At 58.9% G+C, this 20,557-nt stretch overlaps 11 protein-coding genes across 11 annotated transcripts in view; 9 read left to right on the top strand and 2 right to left on the bottom strand.

Annotated features, from left to right (window-relative positions):
- Window positions 1-296: 296 nt before the first annotated feature.
- GGTG_07235 (hypothetical protein) lies at window positions 297-2,742 on the top strand (the record flags this gene model as incomplete). The annotated part of the gene is made up of 3 exons (XM_009225059.1): window positions 297-882; window positions 967-2,076; window positions 2,171-2,742. The coding sequence occupies 3 exons, from the start codon at window positions 297-299 to the stop codon at window positions 2,740-2,742; spliced, it is 2,268 nt and encodes a 755-aa protein (XP_009223323.1).
- A 579-nt stretch (window positions 2,743-3,321) lies between these two features.
- On the top strand, window positions 3,322-4,467 carry GGTG_07234 (hypothetical protein; the record flags this gene model as incomplete). Its single annotated transcript, XM_009225058.1, has 1 exon — window positions 3,322-4,467. The coding sequence occupies one exon, from the start codon at window positions 3,322-3,324 to the stop codon at window positions 4,465-4,467; it is 1,146 nt and encodes a 381-aa protein (XP_009223322.1).
- Window positions 4,468-4,875: 408 nt separating this feature from the next.
- Window positions 4,876-5,289, top strand: GGTG_07233 (hypothetical protein; the record flags this gene model as incomplete). Its single annotated transcript, XM_009225057.1, has 1 exon — window positions 4,876-5,289. The coding sequence occupies one exon, from the start codon at window positions 4,876-4,878 to the stop codon at window positions 5,287-5,289; it is 414 nt and encodes a 137-aa protein (XP_009223321.1).
- A 390-nt stretch (window positions 5,290-5,679) lies between these two features.
- GGTG_07232 (hypothetical protein) lies at window positions 5,680-7,318 on the top strand (the record flags this gene model as incomplete). Its single annotated transcript, XM_009225056.1, has 3 exons — window positions 5,680-5,825; window positions 5,901-6,485; window positions 6,591-7,318. 3 exons carry the CDS (start codon window positions 5,680-5,682, stop codon window positions 7,000-7,002), a joined length of 1,143 nt encoding a protein of 380 aa, XP_009223320.1. The 3' UTR covers window positions 7,003-7,318.
- GGTG_07231 (hypothetical protein) lies at window positions 7,264-8,341 on the bottom strand. The gene is made up of 3 exons (XM_009225055.1): window positions 8,156-8,341; window positions 7,932-8,078; window positions 7,264-7,849 (listed from the first exon to the last, which is right to left on the bottom strand). Exons 1-3 carry the CDS (start codon window positions 8,252-8,254, stop codon window positions 7,724-7,726), a joined length of 372 nt encoding a protein of 123 aa, XP_009223319.1. The 5' UTR covers window positions 8,255-8,341; the 3' UTR covers window positions 7,264-7,723.
- Window positions 8,342-10,099: 1,758 nt separating this feature from the next.
- GGTG_07230 (hypothetical protein) lies at window positions 10,100-11,824 on the top strand (the record flags this gene model as incomplete). The annotated part of the gene is made up of 6 exons (XM_009225054.1): window positions 10,100-10,315; window positions 10,394-10,522; window positions 10,586-10,655; window positions 10,741-10,969; window positions 11,042-11,069; window positions 11,134-11,824. 6 exons carry the CDS (start codon window positions 10,100-10,102, stop codon window positions 11,737-11,739), a joined length of 1,278 nt encoding a protein of 425 aa, XP_009223318.1. The 3' UTR covers window positions 11,740-11,824.
- A 226-nt stretch (window positions 11,825-12,050) lies between these two features.
- On the top strand, window positions 12,051-15,197 carry GGTG_07229 (hypothetical protein). The gene is made up of 8 exons (XM_009225053.1): window positions 12,051-12,670; window positions 12,731-12,878; window positions 12,936-13,171; window positions 13,253-13,583; window positions 13,651-14,324; window positions 14,396-14,506; window positions 14,571-14,670; window positions 14,748-15,197. Exons 1-8 carry the CDS (start codon window positions 12,410-12,412, stop codon window positions 14,954-14,956), a joined length of 2,070 nt encoding a protein of 689 aa, XP_009223317.1. The 5' UTR covers window positions 12,051-12,409; the 3' UTR covers window positions 14,957-15,197.
- On the top strand, window positions 15,177-16,752 carry GGTG_07228 (hypothetical protein; the record flags this gene model as incomplete). The annotated part of the gene is made up of 3 exons (XM_009225052.1): window positions 15,177-16,182; window positions 16,271-16,510; window positions 16,585-16,752. Exons 1-3 carry the CDS (start codon window positions 15,871-15,873, stop codon window positions 16,750-16,752), a joined length of 720 nt encoding a protein of 239 aa, XP_009223316.1. The 5' UTR covers window positions 15,177-15,870.
- A 784-nt stretch (window positions 16,753-17,536) lies between these two features.
- Window positions 17,537-18,477, top strand: GGTG_07227 (hypothetical protein; the record flags this gene model as incomplete). Its single annotated transcript, XM_009225051.1, has 3 exons — window positions 17,537-17,768; window positions 17,874-18,043; window positions 18,175-18,477. 3 exons carry the CDS (start codon window positions 17,537-17,539, stop codon window positions 18,475-18,477), a joined length of 705 nt encoding a protein of 234 aa, XP_009223315.1.
- An 816-nt stretch (window positions 18,478-19,293) lies between these two features.
- On the bottom strand, window positions 19,294-19,898 carry GGTG_07226 (hypothetical protein; the record flags this gene model as incomplete). Its single annotated transcript, XM_009225050.1, has 2 exons — window positions 19,294-19,581; window positions 19,883-19,898. 2 exons carry the CDS (start codon window positions 19,896-19,898, stop codon window positions 19,430-19,432), a joined length of 168 nt encoding a protein of 55 aa, XP_009223314.1. The 3' UTR covers window positions 19,294-19,429.
- Window positions 19,899-20,097: 199 nt separating this feature from the next.
- Window positions 20,098-20,557, top strand: part of GGTG_07225 (hypothetical protein) — a gene marked incomplete at both ends in the record, with an annotated part of 1,169 nt that continues 709 nt past the window's right edge. The window contains 2 exons of the mRNA XM_009225049.1: window positions 20,098-20,211; window positions 20,291-20,457. Of these exons, the coding sequence (XP_009223313.1) occupies window positions 20,098-20,211; window positions 20,291-20,457 (281 nt within the window). The remainder of the gene's footprint in view (window positions 20,212-20,290; window positions 20,458-20,557) is intronic.

Below are 20,557 nucleotides of genomic sequence, written 5' to 3'. Positions count from 1 at the left end.
AGGGGTACCGGCTCATTGGCGGCGGCCATCTTGGGAGGCCTAGTGGCGGAATTCCTCGTGTGTATGTCATTTTGATGTTTATAAGCCCTTTTTACCGGATGTAGACAAGCTCGGGGGCGGTAGATGAAATATGGGGATTGGGCAATATATCTCGGCTTCTTGTCGGCAAAACTACCCCTCCTCTAGACCAACCAACACCTGGTTTTGATGACCCCGCCGTGCTTCCATGAAAAATCAACCTCCAACTATCCGAGTTCACCAAACGTCCTCTTTCTTCCACCACTCAAAGCAACAGAATGGACGAAGCTCGCACGATCCTCAGCTCAGCGGCGTACGGCAGCTACGGTATCTTGCCAATCCGCGCCACACGTACCATTGAGCCACACGCACCTTCACAGCCCCCTCCTTGGCCCCAAGGCAACGCCCTGGGCGACCGGCTTTGTCCGACATGTGCGCAAATAGACATGGAACACCTGCGCCAGCTCGATTCCAGAAGCAACCACGGCGGGACACTTTTAACCCACGGACTTGGTGGCATTTCCAAGAACTATCAGACATGCGACCTGTGTCGTGTCATGGACCAGGCCATAAAAGACTTCAGAGAGTCCGGTCTTCGACCTCTGCTGGACTTTCCACCCAAACGTCTCATGGGGCTTTACTCGAGCTTTCCACACAACAGCAGAGTTCTTCTTCGGCTGCGTGGCGTTAACGGAGACGGCTTTACTTGGTTTGGAGATGAAGCCTGGCGCCGGGCATCTACTTGTAACTCGAGGAACCCAGGCTTCGCCATCGAAATCCTAGTAGAGCTTCCGTCTGACCCCAGCCGGCCAGAATTTCTCCTGGCTGGCATTATGAGTCTGTATCTCCGAAACCCCGATCCAGGTATTTTCAAACCCGCTACTGCTTTGATATCTCTTGCTGCAGATACAGTTGGAAAGTTTGAGTAACTTGAATGAAAGAGAACAGAAGACGAGATATCTCATGTTGTCCCAAACCGCGCTCCGGCCGCCCCAGACTCCGAAGAGACCATGCGCGCAATAAGATCCTGGTTGGATGTATGCACATCAAACCATGAAGCATGCAAGAAAAAGAACTATCAGGCGCCGATACGGCTGATAGAGATCTCCCCAGATGGGAGCAACGTTCGTTTAGTGGAGTCGCGGAGTCTCCAAGAACCTTTTTGCGCATTGAGCTACTGTTGGGGAGACACCAAATTTCTGAGCACAACAAGTTCCAACTATCAGTCTCTCCTCCAGCGAATCCCAGTGGACAAACTATGTCTTTCTATCCAGCAAGCCATCGATGTTACGCGCCGCGTTGGTCAGAAATACCTATGGGTTGATGCCTTGTGCATAGTCCAGGACGACAAGAATGATTGGAAACGACATATTCTCATTATGGGCTCGATATATGCCAGCGCAACCTTGACAATCGCCGCGGCCTCGGCATCCAGCGGTGAGGAGGGGTGCTACGCCCAAAGGCCCAAAATTGTTGCGAACAAGGTTGTTTCGTCTCCGTTCGAGGCCCGCGTCCCCTGCGTATTCTCTGGCCGATACCTAGGAGACATGTTTGCCATTCCTTTTCACAGGCGTCATGGCGGCATGCACACAGGAGTCGACACACGCAAGTCAAATCTTTATGCCGATCTTCAAAACAGTCGATGGGAAAGCCGAGCCTGGGTGTTCCAAGAACGCTTCTTCTCTCGCAGGATTGTGTACTTTGCCAACAGTCAGGTCTACTGGCAGTGCCAAACGTTCATGGCAGGCCAGAACTTCCCCTGGCTCGAGTCTATGATGGGGAGAGGCATTAAAGACCGAGACAACCGCTGGAAAGGGCTTAAACATCTTAAGCGCACCTGGCGTGTTTTCCTGGAATCCTACACCCGTTCGGGCATCAGCTATCCGTCAGATCGGCTTCCGGCCCTCACCTCCATCGCTCGAGAGGCTGAGCAGGTTTACGGGCACGGTTACGTGGCAGGGCTCTTTGTGGATACGTTCCCGCAATCCCTGCTGTGGATAGCAAACAATCTCGAACAAAGGCTTCAGGCTCCGAAAGGCGTTAGTTCCCTGGAACGCGGTAAGTCTGATCTCATAGGATCCTTTACTCGCCTCCTCATAAGCACTCACTGGACACTTTGCATTTCCTAACGCACTCTTGCTTCTCTCGGTAGCCTCAAGCTGGAGCTGGGCCCATTGGGAAGGGCCTATCAAGCCTGATGCCATCCCCCACCGTCCGACCTCCAGTCACTTGGGGACAAAGGACATCCGAATTCTCAAATTCGGGCATGACGACAGCCACCACCGATCTGCCTTGATCTTCTCTTCATCCATGACCAAGGCTACCCGCTCCCAGTTTGCTTCAGCACTTTCCGAGTTCCAAATGCTCAATCACAAAGGCGGTTACAGATACGGCTTTTCCGTGGAGAAATCCGAGTGCCACTCTATCCTCGGCTCACGTGGCTTTATAATTTTCGATGACCCGGACTCAGCCCCCATGGCATGCGAGCTGCTCCACATTGGGCACGTCCCGCTGAACAGCCCCTCGACACTTCGTGGGCGCACGAAAGGCAAGGTAGGCATATCGCTGGCTGTAGAGCTAGTAGAGAGACCACCCGAGCTTCAGGGTCAATGCCTCGAGCTTCCCTGCTACAGACGCCTCGGTGTTGCGTACCAAATCACGGGCCACGACGAGAGCACCGCAGTGGCAACGCCTACGCCACACCAAGAGATTATCCTCGTTTGAGGTAGAGGTTTGCGTGCCGCGTCATTGATACTATCCACTGACAAATTATACGCGTAAGTGTCAACAGTCCACCTGCGTGTGAGGAAGATACATGACGCCAAAGGTACCATGACGCCAAAATCTGACAGGCAGCAAGTACTAGCAAGCATTTTCTTCCCAGTCGTGGGAGCCGAAGCTGACCGGAAATGTGGAAAGACTAATCGCAAAGGCCCGAGCCAGAAGGCTGCCGTCAGACCAAAATGATTGGACGACCAGAGGCTCTGCGCAGGCGGGAAGAGAGGCGCTGTGACGCTGAAGCTAGAACTTGCACACAAGGATCATCGTCCGGAAAATAGGATTTCCACGGGCATATGCAGGATGGACGCCTTGTCTTTCGGGCTGTCCGCCAGCCATCAAGTCGGAATTTCCCGCCGACAGGGCGACAAGATTTTCAATGCCGCCGGACGCCCGGAGTGGTGACGCCCTGTTCTGTCCGGCTATAAGCGCGCCCAAAGATGGTCCATCACGCAGAGGTCATGCGGGAGGTCTTGGCAGGCCGCCACCTCCTTGGAACATTCACTCGCTTTCTTCACCACTGCAATGCGGCAAATCATCTTCGCTAAACTCCTCTTGACCGCGTGGGCGGATCTGGCTGGCCTGGCAGCCGCCGCGCCGGCCGCGCAGCAGCGGCAGCAGCATCCGGCGCGCGGCGACACGGGCGCCATCGCGCGGGAGACGCCCAAGTCGGCCATCGACCGGCTCAACGGCGGCTACTACAACGAAGCCCAGGGCCTCTGGTCGCCGTCGGACCCGTGGTGGCTGACGGGCAACGCGCTGCACAGCGTGCTCGACTACATGGACGCGACGGGCAGCCGCGAGTACCTGGCCCTGGCCCGCAACACCATCGACCGCAACAAGGGCGTGCTGCCGTCGTGGCCGCAGGGCGCGGGCCTGTTCCGCGCCGCCTCGACCGACGACACGGCCTGGTGGGCGCTGGCCCTGACGCGCATGTACGACGTCACGGGCGAGCTGCAGTACCTCGACATCGCCGTGCTGGACTTTGAGTACCTGGGCGGCCACTGGGACGCGTCGGCCTGCGGCGGCGGCGTGATACAGGAGCTGGCGCCCGGGCGCGAGCCGTACAAGAACGCCATCAGCAACGCCCTCTACGTCAAGCTGGCGGCGTCGCTCGCCGTGCGCGACCCGTCCGACCCGCAGTACCTGCAGCGCGCGACCGAGGGCTGGGAGTGGTTCCGGCGCTCGGGCATGATCAACGCCGACGGGCTCGTCAACGACGGCATCGACGCGGCCTGCAGGAACAACGGCCAGATGACATGGACGTACAACCAGGGCGCCGTCATTGGGGCGCTGGTCGAGCTGAGCCGCGCGTCGGGCGACGGGGCCTACCTCGAGCCCGCGCGGGCCGTGGCCGACGCCGTCATGCGGAGCCCCGAGCTGATGCGCGGCGACGGCGTGCTCAAGGAGTCGTGCGAGGTGGACCGCGGCGACTTCTGCAACGCTGACCAGTCCTCCTTCAAGGGCATCTTCGCCCGCAACCTGGCCGAGCTGGACAGAGCGCTGGACGGGAACCCGTACCGCGACTTTTTGCGTAAGAACGCGCAAGTCGCGTCGGGGCCCGGCCGCGACGGCGACAGCAACTACGGGCTGCGCTGGGCGGGGCCGTTCGTCGGGACGTCGATGAGCGCCCAGTCGTCGGCTGTCGGGCTGCTCGTGGCGGCCTTGTAGGGTAGAACAGCTACAGGAAACATTCTTCAGATCCCAAGAGAAAACAAGGTGCCAGCGACGTTCCAGTCTAGACCTCGCCACCTCGCCTTCCCCTCTCGCCTGCTTCCGTCCTCGGCCCCTTTCCGCCTATCCATGCAAGCCATGATTGCTAGCCTGCCCTCAGCTCCAGATACGACGGCGATGTGAAGTCTGTGTTGGGCCGGATCCGACAAAAGTTGTCCGAGGTGATTAAATTGGCGTGAAGTCAAGTTTCCGTCTATCGTGGTGCCGGGGTCTGCCATGATCGAATACCTATACTCCGAGGCCATGAATATTCCAATTCACCAGGAGCGAAGCTTACATTCCTATGACTCTGGTAGCAAGCACGGCTCCGGATAGCTTCAACTTTGCACCAGAGGCGGGCCAACCATGGCGCCTCGCCGCCACTCGAGTGGTTGTGGGATGCGCAACTGGCAGGGCTTTCGTGTTCTCGACCCTCGACTACGCCGACGCCTCTTGACGAGAAGGCGCCACTGCCCAAGTAGATTGCTATCGACAAATCAGGCGCGACTGGGCTTGATCAAGATCAAGATCGAGCCCCAGCATGACAGATTGGATGTCGGGCCTTTTCTCCGGCCGAACCTTGGCTTACACGGCGAGTGCGACTTCGGTGGCGGCGGCTCCTCCAGTCATGGCGCGCGCCCCCTTTTTTTTAGTCGCGATTGCAATTCCTCCGGCATGAAGTCAACATCCAGGAACCACTTCGCGGTGGTAGGGCCGACCCGTTCGGCATGGAAGGGCGCGAAGCCCAAAAAGACCGGCGCCTGTGTCGGCGCTTTTTAGCGACCCTTCCGTCAGCTCGGCCAGGCGTCGCCGGCTCGTGCGCTTTGACAGAGGGCTTCCCTCGGCCAGATAGTAATGGCGAAAGCATCAAGCCCAGCCTGGAGGAGCAGCGGAGGGTGTTCTTTGCATGTATTCAGGAATTGGCATCACGGTGGGAGGACTAATGTATAAATGCGCTGCCTTGGCCGCCCTATTCATCCCATTCATGATACCATCTCCACACACAGGCAATCTCCTCTCCTTGAGACCAATCTGCTCTTGCAAATTGGTCAACCCCTCTTGTGCTCCTGCACCATCTTCTCTTCTCAGCTATTCTTCGAACTACTTCTCTGCTCTCTGAGCTTCATCTCCTTTGACTCTTCACCCGGTTCAACCCGCTCGGTCTTGAAAATGGGTTTCAAACTCGTGGCCACCCTCGCCGCCCTCGTGACCGTGGCGAGCGCTGCCGTCTCGCCCGACTTGAGCTGCGGCGGCGCCAACAAGTACACGTGCCCCGACGGGGCTGACACCAAGTGCTGCAGCTCCTACGGGTGGTGGTATGTCCCGACACTCCTCGCCTGCAGCTTCCCGATTATCCCCCAGTACTAATACGCACGCTTGTGAACCAACAGCGGCTCCGGCACCCTGTTCTGCGGCGTGGGTTGCCAGAAGGCCTTTGGCAAGTGCGACACCCTCGCGCCCGAGGTGGAGGCGCTCAGCCAGGACGGCACGTGCGGCGCCCAGAACGGCAAGGGGTGCAAGGGCTCCCTCTTTGGCGACTGCTGCAGCCCCTGGAACTACTGCGGTACCACATCCACCCACTGCGGCGAGGGCTGCCAGACCAAGTACGGCACCTGCAAGCCCAGCGCCGGCGCCGGCTCGGCCAAGGTCAGCACCGACGGCTCCTGTGGCGCTAAGACGGGCCTCACCTGCGCCGACTCGGGCATGGGCAACTGCTGCGGCCCGTACGGCTACTGCGGCGACAGCGCCGACTACTGCGGCGACGGGTGCGACCCCAAGTTCGGAACCTGCACGCCGGGCGCCTCCAACTCGACCAAGCCCGCCGACCCTGCTAAGCCCGCCGACCCTGTTAAGCCTGTCGACCCTGTTAAGCCTGCCGACCCTGCTAAGCCTGCCGACCCTGCTAAACCCTCCACCGCTGCCGGCCAGGCCTGCGGTGGGAGCAGCCGTGCCTCCTGCCCCAAGGGCCAGTGCTGGTAAGTCGTCTTGAGCTCCGTCCCCCACTTCAGGTCAAGGTACCACGGCCACAACCACGGCACGCACTAACTCATAGCCACCCACCTTTTCCCCCCTCCCAACAGCGGACAGAACAACCAGTGCGGCACCACCGCGGCCTTTTGCGACTGGGGCTGCCAGAGCAGCTTCGGCACCTGCGCGCAGTGCCCGGGCGCCGACTGCGCCGGCACCGTGGCCGTCAACAAGGCCGTCTCGTGCCCGGCGGACAAGAACAAGTGCACGACACGCGGCCTCAGGAAGTTCCTCATCGACTGCAGCGGCAAGACGGCGACCGGAACCGTCATCGCCACAACGTCGTCCACCACCATCGACGCCTGCATCAACGACTGCGCGATCCGCTTGAACTGCTACGCCGCCAGCCTCGCGACCGGCGGCGCCAAGCCCGTCTGCAGCCTGTACGGCCCTTACAACGGGCCCTCCACCCTGGCCAACGCCAACGGCATCCACGCCCACATCAAGCCTTGCTCTTTGCTCTGAGCTGGTGGCTAAAAGATACCTGGAGACTATGGGGGAGAGCTGGAGCAGGTATCGGATGGAGGTCTCCAGGGACCTAGTTGTGCGAGAAGCAAAAAGGAAACGGTCATTTTCGGTAGATGGAGTGTTTGTTGAGAGGGAGCTTTCGCTTCTTGTTTTGCATTTTACACTGACGTCTAGACAGGCAACCAAAAAGAGTTTAGAGAACATGTGATGAACGAAGCTAGAGTCGAGAAGAAGATCAACGTGTTGACCGACTACACCATCCAATCCCTATCTTCCCGGCCTACACCTCGTGGCCTCGATTCTCGCATTGTGCTGGGAGAGATCAATTTAGGGCTGGGGTCCGTTGTCGCGGACAACACGCCACCGTGAGGGAAGTGAAAGATGTTGATGAGAAAAAAATGCAGTATTGCGCCAGGAAGAAGCCATGGCACAGCGCCTCGCTAACCTCAATGTTTGCCACCAAATCCAAATACGCCGCAACGCCACAAGCAAACAAACCCGCGTGCGGTCCCATGCACAAGATAGTCCCCACAGGCTAGGGGTTCAAACCAAAGCCTCCGCGACGCCAAGCTCCTCACTTGGGGGTCTGCTGCGCGGGCTGCTGCTACTGCTGCTGCTGCTGCTGCGAGCCCGCCAGCTTCTGCTTCCACTATCCCACCGCCTTGTCCGCCGGACCCTTGCTCTCGGCGCCCTTTGTATCGCCGGACTTTTCCTGCCCCTATTTCGTGCCCTCGGCCTTGGGCTTGCACACGAGCCTGCGTCTTGGGCCTGGACAGTTCATGCCACCACATGCAGGCCCCAAACTTACAGACTCTTGGGTGATGCAGTCTGCACCATTAACGCACTGGACGCAGTTCTACGGTTAGCCTCCTTTGCTGGTCGCTCGGGCGACCCGCTCTCTCTCTCTAGTGGATGGGGTTACTTACCGCACCGTCGCAGACTGGATCGGGGAGCTTCCAGGGTGCTTTTGGTTGAACCCTGGGGAACCTCGACTCGGGCGGCGACTCTAGGGGAATAGCATTTGGATCCTTCGGCCGGCACACGCACTTCCCGTCCTCTGATTTGTTGTACGTCTGTTTGGAGATCAAAGGTTAGCAAGGCGGATTCCCCGTCACCACGCATTAGAGCAGAGAGGATTTGGGAGACTCACGCCGGCGTGGGTTCTGGGGTTGAAGGGGCTAAAAGGGGCTGCCGACACCAAGATCGGGAGGAAGGCCAGGAAAATGGCAGAAACGGCTTTGATCTGCATGGTGACAAGGCTGTGTTCTGGTGCTTTTCTGTGGATGAAGTAGTAGAAGATGTTGGAGCAGCTGAGCGCTGCTTGTTGATGATTCGATGTCTTGGGAGATATTGAACGCCCTAAGTTGCCCTGGCCATCAAGAGACTTATAACCACACCGTGTTGCGCGATTCCAATATTCGACACACTACGAAGCCAAGACAATATCGGACGTTGCGGCATGAGTACAGTCAAGACTGAATGCTTTGGGGGTCACACGTCATCAATCGTATTGGCATCAACTGCCGGGCGTGATGCTCTCAAGCCGGCACAGCCATCACAGGAACAGTAAGCAAGCGGTTGAGGCTCTGCGCTATCCGCAATGCTATTTCGACAATGGCATCCGTGGGTTGGGCGACGCGACCCGGCCGCCCACATCTTCTACTCGGGCGTATCCTGCCCTGACGGCGTCCCCATCCCGGCTTTCGTACTCGCCTCGTCCAGCGGCCCCCGCTACGCGCATCGCGACACATGGAATGTAACTTGTGCGCGCGGATAGACGCTGGGCAGTAAGCCAAGCGACCGCTGACTTGACCACGCTGACGCAGGGGCGCAGGGGGAAAGTACCTAGGTCGCTGAGGTCTCCCAGCGCCTCATGCCCTAAACCAATCAAAGTTATCCCCAAAAACAAGCAGTCTGCGGCGCCTTGATCGGAGATAGCGTCCCGATCGAGGCAAAAATCTAGTCGTATCACCCCGCAGAGACGCCCTTCTGTCGACGCAGCGTTGCTGAGCAGGGCGAGATGGAGGCCAGCCACTAACACGACACGCATGTGCCGCAATCGGTTTGTTTACCCGCAGCTACCTGGCGTGGATCATTATCGGCCCAGCGATGAGAACCTCTATACGAGATGGGAGCTGGACGGGGCGCCTCGTCGCGCCATCTCTTAATCTCAATCAGATTTTCCTACCCAAGGCCATGAATATGCTCGCTGTCTATTCTTGTCGAACTAGACAGGTGCCAAGACTAGACTTGCCACCACAAGGGGCATGTCCTTGCTCAATGATAATCGGGACTGTCAATCTACCCCCGCACATGTTCATCCGTAGCGCGGTGCCTTTACGTGTGTGTGCATGGGCTGCTCGCGGCATTACGTCCCACCCCTGTCCCTACCCATCAAACTATACCTGTTCGCTACCACCTTGGAGTTCGCGGCCAGTGACGACAGAAGAGGAACCTTTACCCCCCTGCGCGGCATACCCCGTCGACGAGACTCTTCCTACCAGGGGGCAGTGGAGCCCATCGCGGCAAGGTGAACCCACGTCTCCTGGGCACGCCATCTTGCAACGCTCTCGTAAGGCAACGTGGTTTGGCGTCGACGGAGCTAGGCCCCCTCCAATAGGACAGACCTCCCCAAAAGTGACCGACAAACCCATGCGTGCTCGGCAGGGTTGCCGGTCCCGGGGTCCGTTCCAGGGCGATCAGCGGCGCGCGGGCTATGGTTACCTTGGTCCTACTGATCGAGTAATAATGCCGTATTATTCTTGGGTGTGCACGGCCTCATGCCTCGGCAGCCATAAGAACAATGGGGCTAGAGTAACGAGATGATGGAGCCCCGGGGGGTACTCGAGATAGGTGATTTACGTACCTGGTCTCCTGGAGGGGCGTGTGGTAAAGGCAAGAGACCTTAAAGACATATCTATCCCGTGTCGCCCCTGGCCGACTTGCCCAAGCCTCCCCTCGCTGTTTGTTTGTCCTTTGGGGATCAGATCAGCACCAGGAACGGACCGAGACGACCGAGCCGGCACGCACACACCTTCCTTGCCACCCACAGACGCGAAGGACCGTGAGGCAAGCTTTTGGAACGGCCGAAATCATGTCCAACTCAACCACAGCGGCCGCGCCGCCGCCGCCACCCTTCAAGGTCTACCTGCCGGGAGAGCGGGCGGACGAGTCGAGGGGCGGCGAGATCATCGGGTCGACCATCGCCGTCACGGTGATGGCGCTCATCGTCGTGGCCCTCCGCGTCTACGTCAAGTTCAATCACAGCGACGGCCTCGCCATCGAGGACTACCTAATGGTTCTCGCAGTGGTCAGTCAGCTCCTCTTCATTCCCCCAACTCATCGAGCGTATCCTCTGAACTAACACGAGATGGTGACATGTAAAAAGATTGTCCTCGCCAGTGAAATCGGCCTCGTCATCCCCCAGGTGTTCGCGGGAGCCGGGCGCCACATCGAGTACATCGCCCCCGACAATTTCGTCCGCGCCATGTTCTACAACTTCGCCACGCAGCCCATCGTGCTCGCCGCCCTGAGGCTTGCCCGTCTTAGCGTCTGCTTCTTCCTGTTCAGGTTCGCCTAGTCTAGGCTGGTCAAGTGGGCCATCCACATCGCGGCTGTCATCACCGCGCTCCTCACCGTCGTCGGCATCGGTAAGTTTAGCTTGCACGGCCAGGACGGAAGCAAAGAGGGGACGCAGTAGTGAGCGGGAGTACTGACGCCAACGTGGGCAAACAGCGCAAGCATTAACGCAGTGCACGCCCATGGCCTTCACGTGGGACAAGTCCATCGTCGGAGGTCAGTGTGTGTCCCAGACATACCTGGTCATCTCCTCCTACGTCTCGTCTTCCCTTTCGTGCACCATAGACTTTGCCCTGGCGGCGCTGCCGATCCCCATGCTGTGGAACGTGCAGCTTCCGCGGAGGGTAAAGTTTGCCGTCATCGGTATCCTCTCGCTCGGGTTCTTGTGAGTCTCCCTGCTTGCTCACACTCGCTCCTCGTGGGATCGCCCATTCTGACACACGTCCCCTCCCATCAGCACCGTGGCGGCCGCCATCACCAAGACGGTCGCGCTCACCAAATGGGGCCTCCTGGGCGACTACCTGTGGGACACGGCCGACATCAATCTAGTTCACGGCCGAGATCGCCGTGGCCATCATCGCGGGCTCGATCCCGTGCCTCAAGTCACTCTTCAAGCGCATCCTGGCCTCGACGCGGCGGTACGGCAGCGGGAGCAAGCCGCCGTCCAACTACGTCTGTAGCTGCGGCAAGCCCTACATGCAGAGCGCCGACGCCAGCCGCAGCGGCAGCGGTGTCAGCAAGAACGCCAGCAGCCACCACGCCAGCGCGAGCCGGGACCGCCGCAGCAACGGCGCCGCCCTGCGGTCCAAGGGCTTCGGGACCGACGGCAGCAGCAGCGCGCGGCGCAAGGCCGCGGACCCGTACAGCATCACGGGCATCGACGGCGGGTCGGGCGAGGACTTTGAGATGTACTCGCCCACCAGCAGCGGGCGCAAGGTGCCGTGGTCGGTCGTGGACCCGTCCCTGATGATGCCGGGCGTGATGGCTGTCAGCAGATCGCACGAGAGGCGGACCTCGGACGAGGAGGTCATCATCATCCAGCAGCCACACTCGGGCGGCGGTCGATGCCGCCGTCGCCGAGGGGCATCACGGCGACGACGCACATCACCGTCTCTGTCGAGGACGCCGACAGGGAAAAGAGCATCAGGAATATGATTTAGGAAAAGTACCGACGTGGGCGAACAGCAGCTGGTCTCTTTTATCATAGTTAATTAATATGCCATGTTCCATACTATACACACGTTAAATGGATTTCATTTGTCGAGTCGATTGGTGGTTTCACTCGGGGGCAAGGCAGGAGCGACTCCTCACCAGTCGTCAAGTCTTCAGCAGTAATACCCACTCCTTCCCTGCACAGCAACCCGTTCAGGGCAAGGCTCGCTCCGTGGTGGACACCAGACCCAGCCCAAGGATGCATGAGCTAGCCAGTGACAGGTCCAAGGCACCTCTCCCCCATGCATCCATCAACGCCCTCCTCCAATAGCGGTCCAGCCACAACGTGCGCCACGTCACTAGCACCGCTGGCTGAACAACTGGAAGCTACAGGTGGCCGCCAGTCTGAGATGCGCAGACAACAAGCGCGCTTTCACCGGGCGCAGCCATGTTCTGTCGCGTGCCACCCTTGTCCCCTCTTGCTTCTTCTACGCGACCAAAAGAAATGCCAAATGCCCTGGCGCGAGAGCACAAGACGCTGGACTCTCCCAGCCGCCATCGCCTTGGACACCACCACCGTTGAGGCGCGACTAGTCCAGCGACTCGACCCAGCGCCTGGATAAGTTCCCAAACCGCCGGTAACCAGTAACCAACAGCAGCAACCGCCGCGGCGATGGCCACCTCCCCAGCGGCAAGCGGTGTGACGATCAATCTCGAGCGCCAGGCCAACGCGCCGCGCCTGCTCAAGGGCGAGGGCGTGCGCTGCCACCTGCACGACTTCACCCTCTCGCCGGGCGCCCGCGACGTCGACGTGAGCATCGAGGAGATCACGGTCGAGGACCTCCTCGAGGGCCGGGAGGACATCCCGCCCAGCGCCAAGAACAGCGTTTTTCGCTGGCTTCACGTTCCCGTGAACAACATGGCGTGGGTCGAGGTAATCCCGCCACTAGACACCATACCTTGAACCGGAAAGCTGACCGTCTCCTCCAAAAAGCCCTGCCTAGAGAAGATGTCAGGTCGTCCGCTCGAGGACAACGTCAAGGAGTGGCGGCGCAAGCTGAGCAGGCCGAACCTGGCCGGCCCCGTCCCTCCGCACTCCCAGTTCATGGATCCGTCGTGCGAATCGGGGCTCCGTGGGCTCCGTGAGTTGCGCGCCGGAGCATCCTCAGGAGGGTGGAACTAACGAAGCTCTCATCCAGGACGTGAAAGCACAAACATATCGAGGAAAAGTACCATACCCATGGAGCCAGATTCTATTCCGAGTAGTTCGGGGGCAAAAGACCCCAAGAGTAGTTCCATGGAAAATCTGCCCCAGCGTGCAACCACTGTCCAGAACAAACCCATCGAAAGGCTGAAGCGGCGTCGGTCCACGGGAAGCCTGGGCTGGAATGGGGACCAGTCAGACAGCGACGCCAAGGGCTGGGTCTCTCTGTTTGTAGGTTTCCCCTTTGTACTGTACATAGGGGTACGATTGGCGATGCGCCGCACCATTCCGCCAAATTAACACGCTTTGTAGCTTCCCTACCTCAACTGGGAGCAGTACGGCGAATATGTCCGCATGGGCCCGCACTACGAGATGGCCAAGCACTTTTGGGAGCAGTACATGGTCCAGGGCGTCGATTTCCTCCCCTCGGAGCCCGTCTGGTTCCGTGGGTCCCCCTTGCATCTCCGCCGGTCGCTGGACCAGTTCTTCTACACCTCCCTCAGCGACACGCGGGCCCGGGACGCGGACCAGACCGTCTCGAAATGGACCGGCGCATACGCCGGCGAGGAAGGGCGAGACAGGGCCGCGCGCGACAGCCTGCTTCTCATCGTGGACCAGATCTGGGTGTGGATCCTAGACGACCGTAGGAGCTCCTCTACTTCCCCTGTTCGCTTTTACCACTTTTCCTAGCTAAGAAATACCTCCCACAGGCTCCATGGTATCCTTCTTCCCCTCGCACGAGTTCCAGCACCGGGGCGAGACGGCACGCTTCGCCGACGTCTACAACAGGGTCTGCGACCAGTCGGGCAAGTGCCGCACCGTCTACGACCTCTACTCGCTCGTGGCCGGCAACGCCGTGACGTCGCTCTTCGCGCCCGAGAACCGCGTCTTCGGCGACGTGCTGGGCATCTACCGCTGGGCCATCGGCAAGAAGGCGGCCCAGCAGACGGTGCTATTCCAAAAGTTCTACGACTCGACCGAGACGCGCTCGACGAGCTTCAGCAGCCGCGGCGAGCTCAAGCTGACCATGGAGGTGTCGGACATCCTCGAGGAGCTCACCATCCTGCAGCGGCTCATGGAGGAGCAGGAGGACGTGCTGCGCGCGCTGCGCATGGCGCTGCTCAAGCTGCACCGCAAGAGCACCCAGGGCGAGCGCCAGTTCGAGGACACCCAGAATGGCGCCACCACCGTCATCAACATCCACGGGCTCGTCAACTCGGGCAAGATCAACTTCGACATCGACTCGGCCAACCAGTTCGCCATCGACGATGACGAGATCAAGGGCCTGGGCGGTGTGATCCTAGGCAAGACGCTGCAGAGGTTGTCGTCGAGGAAGGCCGAGATTGAGAAGCTGAAGGAGGACGTACAGGGGACTCACAAGCAGGTAGGGAAAGGGATAGCCCCGTCAATATTTGGCTTTCATATTCACAGGACCAAAAGCTGACACCATCTCAGCTTCTTGCCCTGCTGGAGCTGAAGCAAGCAGCGGCAAACCTCGCCGAGGCCAAGACAGCGGCCAAGCAGGGCCTAGCCATCATGCTGTTCACTATTATAACCATCATCTTTGTATGCGTTTCCCCTCTTCCTATCTATCGAGAAGCCAAACTGATAGTAAACACTACGTTCCAAGCTCCCGCTGTCCTTCTTCACCTCCTTTTTCGGCCAAAACGTGTCCGAGATAACCGGAGATCCCAAAAACCCCTCAACCGCCGACCTGTGGAAATACGGAGGTGCGTATCTTGCAAGCCGCCCCCTTTTCCATACAGCAAAAGTGCTCACATATAGCCACTCCGTCAAAATACCACAGGCCCCATCAGCGCCGGCCTCATTGTCATTGCACTAGCGTTCGGTTTTTATCTCAACATGCCCGAGGCCAGGATTTGGCACTGGAGCATCTGGAAATGGCGCACCTGGCAGTGGCCGAAACGGCTTCCCGGCAGGAGGCAGGACGACCCGTCTGCTCCAGGGGTGTATCTGTCCGCATACGCTCACGCGGACGGTATTGAGATGGCGTGAGTGCCCATGGGGCGTGGACTGCACGTCCATGGCCCCCGCAAGGCCGGCATTTTCTCCGTTTTGTCCCTTCTTTCTCAGCGCGCCCCCTAGAGTCAAATCGTCATGTAAGGCCAGCTCGAATGACGCCCGAGTCAACTCTGCCACTCTACCACACTGCCATCGTAGCCCTAGTCACCATCTCCCGACCCGCGATGCCTAATCTAATGTAACAGAATATGGGGCGTCCCTCTCTACGACGGCACAAAATTCGCTGTTCTACTAGATGCGACCTGATGTTAGTCGGACGTGGTTAGGAGACTCCCAGAGACCACGAGACTGGCTACGCTTTGCTGCAGTACAACATCTTGGCATGGAGACAAGCTCCTTGCCCAAACAGTCCATGTCGACGACCGTCCGAAGTGACACCGACCCCGCAGTTTTGTCGAAACTACCGGAGCCGGTTCGACTCCAAATGCAACATCGATGCCATTTGCCGCCTCAGTCCGACATACCGCGAGTTCTGGCCAGCAAAAAGCACGATCGAGGTGTATGGGAGTGGTTTCCATCCAGGCCGCAATGTGTTCGTGCCAGTCTTTGCTTCTGTGCGATTGCGATTGCCATCTCTGGTTCCGGGTCCGACATGCCTCATTGGGGGAAATCGAGATCGGGATGCAAAGAGCAAGAGAAGAGATGGCCGGCTAAACCAATAAGTGCTACCATTAAGTGCGGAGGCGAAGACACCCGAGAACGATAGACCTGAATGTAGATATCAGAGACGCTCTCTTACCGGTCCAAGTCGTGCAAGCGGCTTCACTGCCCGACAAAAAGTCCATATAAAGACATGTTTCTAGCCACCAAACTGCCATACAGATCATCCCCTAACCAGTCACCAACCCTCCCTCAACCCCGGTCTCCTCAGCCGCCCATCTCCAACCATGAAGCTCTCCTTAACCGTCACCGCCGTCACGGCGCTCCTCCCCGCCCTCTCGTCAGCCCACTACCTCTTCCCACACCTCATCATCAACGGGCGCGTGACCAACGCGCACGAGTACAACCGCGAGCACGACAACGGCTTCATGCCGCTCAAGACCCCGGAAATCCTGACGAACAACGACATCCGCTGCAACAAGGGCTCGTGGAACCACCGCCGCCAGCCCAAGACGGCGCGCGTCACGGCCGGCGTCGACTCGGTCGGCTTCCGCACCGCCCTTGGCGGCTCCGACGTCTTCCACCCGGGGCCCATAACTGTAGGTCTCGTCTTGGGTGCCATATAGTTTCTGTTGGAGATGCAAGGACACCGCTGCTGATATCCTCCCTTCCCCCTCCAACTTGCAGATCTACATGTCCAAGGCGCCCGGGGACGTCCGCGACTACGACGGCTCGGGCGACTGGTTCAAGGTGTACCAGCTCGGCACCAAGATGCCGTGGAACGGCAAGGACGATGGCTGGCTCACCCGCTTCAAGACGAACTTTGAGTTCAAGCTGCCTGCCCAGATCCCCGCGGGCCAGTACCTGATCCGCATCGAGCACATGGCCATCCACCAGCCCTACAGGCAGAAGGAGCTTTACATGATGGTGAGCGTCGTCGCTTCTTCTCACAAGACACACGGGCCATCCTCTGACCACTCAACCCCACGCCCGACCATCAGTGCGCCCACCTCGACGTCGCCAGCAGCTACACGGGCAAGGCCCCGGGCCCCACTATCAAGTTCCCCGGCGGCTACAAGGCCTCGGACCCGGCCTTCCAGCTCGACAGCTGGGCCAACCCCCCGCCCAATTTTGCGCCCATGCCCGGCCCGGCCATGTGGCCCAACTAAGCTCGGGATATCGTGCACGGCCGGCTGGAACGGACTGTGGTCCACTTACCTAGTGTTTGGAAGCGCGACTTTCCTGAGAGGAGCGCCCACGTGGGGCGTGTGTTTTTGAAAGGAATCGTAGGTTTAGGATTTTGTTGCAGGCAGAAGGGATGGCACGGTGTGAGGCTATTCCGGTTGATTTACTCCAAGGAGAAAGGGGATTTCAAGTGCAGGGACCCGTAGGGGTCCCTGTCCTCCTTGCTTACTCACAGGGAAAGGGACCGCTCTTCCGGTGCCTCAGGCAGTTGATACCCGTGCCAAAGGCTTCCTTCAAACTGTATAGAGTGCCTCCTCTGTGACAGATTTTTATACTTGAGTGATGGGGGCAAAAAAAAATGAACACATCTTCCATTTCATTCCAGTGGTTGCGCCCATGAACCAATACGCCGGCATCTAATGAGAGTTCAGGCCATGTTTGCAGTTTATACTATTTCTTTCGTAATATCCAGACATCTACCTCGTGAGCACTAGAACCTTTACAGACGCACCCCCCCTGGGTCATTGACCAAGCGCAGACATGCAGGCCACAGACGATGACAAAGTTCAAAACCACGGCGTTTTGAGAGATGTAACTCTCAGAGCATGTCAGTCTTCCACCGAACAGAGGCCACATTCCGAAAAGCTAGAAGATGCCACAACCTTCACGCCGGCTATATATCACACAGGTCCTAGAAATACACATCCGGTTCTAGCAGTCCCGGTCGTGCCGGTAGATCCGCTGCCAAGTCACCGACGTCCTTTTGCCATGCGACCCATCAATTTGACGCTTGCCCTCTGGGCCCTGAGCCAGCTATCGCCCGCGGCGGGTGCGGCGCTGCAGGACTCCGACTGCCAAGGCGGCGGCACCGCCCCGCCCTACAAGCCAAATAAGGCCTACCCGTTCAAGTGGTGTGACGCGGACGACTACGGATGGAGGATTAGCAAATACGATGCGAGGCTCCACGATGAGTACAAGCGGCCGTGGCCGCTGAACGGAAGTGAGAGAGATCTCCTCCCCCAAATCCCACTTGCAAGACACGTTTCTCTCTTTTCTTTGTTTTTTTCTTTTTCGTGAACCGGCTGACACGCATTCGGCATATTAGCTCGCTGGTGTGGAATTTACGACACCGGCTGGATGCCCAACGCCAGGACGCTGATCTCGGAAACGCCACATAAAATGGAGTACGATGACTGGAAAACAGAGATCACGATCCCTCCCAAAACGTGCCTTCGGATCAAGTGCTGGAACACGACTGGCCTGTACATGTGCAACGTGCGTTTTTTTTCCCTTTCTTTTCCTCCTTTTTCCCGTATCTTTGTCCCTCTTTCCCTCCCTTTTTTTTCTTTTTTCCTCCTACCCCCCAACGGCAGACTGACATAGATCGACACACACAACAACAACAGGCGAGGCTGCACGAAATCACGGTAAACACGATATGGGACGTCTTGCCGGCGCTCAGGGCGGCCAACGTCTGCTGCTCGGGGCAGCCCATTTCCATCATCAAGCAGCGGGTGAGCGGCGAGTGGCGGCACCCGTGCGGCTGGAGCGCCATCGTGGCCTACGCCAACTGCAACCACCCGGCCGTCACGCCGTGGCCGTCCAAGATCTGGCCCATGCAAAACGGATCCAACCCCAACGGCCACTGCCTGCACGGGACCGAGGAGGAGCTGCTGGCGCCGGAGCTTCCGTTTGATGCGGGGGTGTAGAGGGGAGGGGGTTTTGGATAGAAGGAAGTGAGAGGGAAGAAAAATACGAGAGTGTGAGGTGAGTCACGTGGGAGGATCCCGCCATTCGATCAATTGATGTCGTCCATTCCAGCCGCTCTTTTCGTGTTGGAAGGCATCAGCTGAGGTGACACACGAGAATCGAATCGAATCGATCCCTTCGTAATAGCCGCGCTGCCGGGCGAGGGCGGAGTCATGGGTGGCTTCCATTTTGGCTCCATTGATTTGGTTCCATTGATTCGATACGGACAAAAAAGTTTTGCATGGGCGGAGAAACCCGAGGTGGGCAAGGAAACGTCACTGCCACTACGGTCGAGGCTGACGGGCGCAATTGAGGGGATTATTCCCGCCACTCCCTTTTTTTTCCTCTCTTATCGTCCTCATTTTTTGCTGCCTGCCCACACTGCCCCATCGCACAAGTCACCATCAGACCAGGGAAAAATGCGAGTACTCTGCAGCCACTTTTTCCCAAAGCGGCCGCAGCTCACCCCGCCCACCAATGGCGTCAGCCCTTTTGGTCGTAGTTGTGTGTGTGGGGGCGCATGTGCCTCTGTTCAGTCTGCTGCATGTCAGTCTGTCAGTCTGTCAGTCGGTTGGCGTCGCCTTGCCTTATCACACCACACCATCTGCAAGGGTCCAAACCAAACCACCGAGGAAGGTCTCCTCTAATCCCACCCACCCTTCAACCCCCGGCCCTATCATCGTCATCCAGGCACCGCCTTCTGGGCAGCTCGCTCCGCCCGCCACTCTGCCTTCCATCTGCCTTTCTTCCCGACTCCCTGTCGCTCGCTGGACGAGAGGAAGAAGAGGGGGGCCCCACGCACCGACTAGTGTTGACGAGAGCTCGTATTGATGGGTGCCCGACCAATATCGGGTGCTTCTACTTGTCGCGACGCCGGCTCTTCTCGCTGGCGGCGGTACTTGCACGACTCGGCTAGAACTTGGCCGGTAGCGAAGCTTGGCAGAGCGATAGCCCGCCCTCGACGCCCTCTCTGTCCAGGTCGCTTTCCTTGCAGGGCGAGCACACCAGCCCGGCTGCCGAGGTCCCACCCCTCGCGCAATTATCGATTTGTGCAGTTGCCGAATCTGGATAGCTGCCTGCGTGTCAGTGAGAGAGAGAGAGTGTGTGTGTGTGCGTGTAAGTGGGTGTGGCCAAGGTGGCTCTCGTTCAGCGTCCACACCGCACCATCTCGTCCTCTGCCAGGCCGACTCGGCCCATTGCCTGGTTGCATCGCATCACCCATGTCGACCTCGTCTGGTGCTGTCAGTCGCCGTCGAGGGCGGGTCCTCGGTAGGATTCGTCGAGGGACCGAGGGCGGGACAGGGAGAATCTCCTGCTCTGTCCCTCGCCCTCCCTGCCTTGGGCAGCCACTTGTATAAAACGCACCATGCCCGCCCTCCATCTCGGCCTTTGCGTCACCTCTCTTCTGCAACCCCAGGATACCCGTGACACTCGTTGTTCAAACCTTTGCTTTTTCGTACCACCTTCGCTCAGAGAAACCCAACCCTCGTTTTGGTTCTACCTGCTATACCAACACTCGCTGTTGCACCCCGCTCCCCGCTCTTCAGGAACCCGCAACAGAGAAGCCCAAAAAGACAAAGATGAGGCTGCTTTCCGTCACGTCCGCCGCCGGGCTGGCCGCCACCGTCGCCGCCACCGGCAAGCACTTTACCACCACCACCATCACCATCCCCGTCTACACCACGTACTGTCCTGTAAGCCAACCCCCACAGCCCCTCGACAGACGCACGTCACAAACCCACATATACTAACACACCCCTCGCACGAAAACAGGAACCCACCACGTTCACGCACAAGAACCACACCTACACCGTCACCAAGGCCACGACCTACACCGTGTGCGAGACCACCACCATCAAGAAGCCGCCGCCGCCGCCGCCCACGACCAAGAAGCAGCACCACACGCCCAAGCCGCCGCCGCACCACAACACCACCACCTGGTGCCCGCCCACCGACTCCCCCAAGCCGCCGCCGCCGCCGCCCAAGCCCACGACCAAGAAGCCGCACCACAACACCACCACCACCTCGATGCCGCCCCCG

This window comes from Gaeumannomyces tritici (genome assembly GCF_000145635.1).
Source record: "Gaeumannomyces tritici R3-111a-1 unplaced genomic scaffold supercont2.3, whole genome shotgun sequence".
NCBI lineage: Eukaryota > Fungi > Ascomycota > Sordariomycetes > Magnaporthales > Magnaporthaceae > Gaeumannomyces > Gaeumannomyces tritici.
The sequence above is the reverse complement of the archived record's forward strand: the minus strand, read 5'-3'. Positions and strand labels throughout refer to the sequence as shown.

Bases quoted from the DNA above. Each gene is read 5' to 3' on its own strand.
- GGTG_07229 (XM_009225053.1), top strand. From the start codon at position 12,410: ATGGCCACCTCCCCAGCGGCAAGCGGTGTGACGATCAATCTCGAGCGC. The intron at 13,172-13,252 runs GTAGGTTTCCCC...CACGCTTTGTAG, and splicing joins AGGGCTGGGTCTCTCTGTTT to CTTCCCTACCTCAACTGGGA. The intron at 13,584-13,650 runs GTAGGAGCTCCT...TACCTCCCACAG, and splicing joins GGTGTGGATCCTAGACGACC to GCTCCATGGTATCCTTCTTC.
- GGTG_07231 (XM_009225055.1), bottom strand. From the start codon at position 8,254: ATGCAGATCAAAGCCGTTTCTGCCATTTTCCTGGCCTTCCTCCCGATC. The intron at 8,079-8,155 runs GTGAGTCTCCCA...ATCTCCAAACAG, and splicing joins ACCCCAGAACCCACGCCGGC to ACGTACAACAAATCAGAGGA. The intron at 7,850-7,931 runs GTAAGTAACCCC...AACTGCGTCCAG, and splicing joins ATCCAGTCTGCGACGGTGCG to TGCGTTAATGGTGCAGACTG.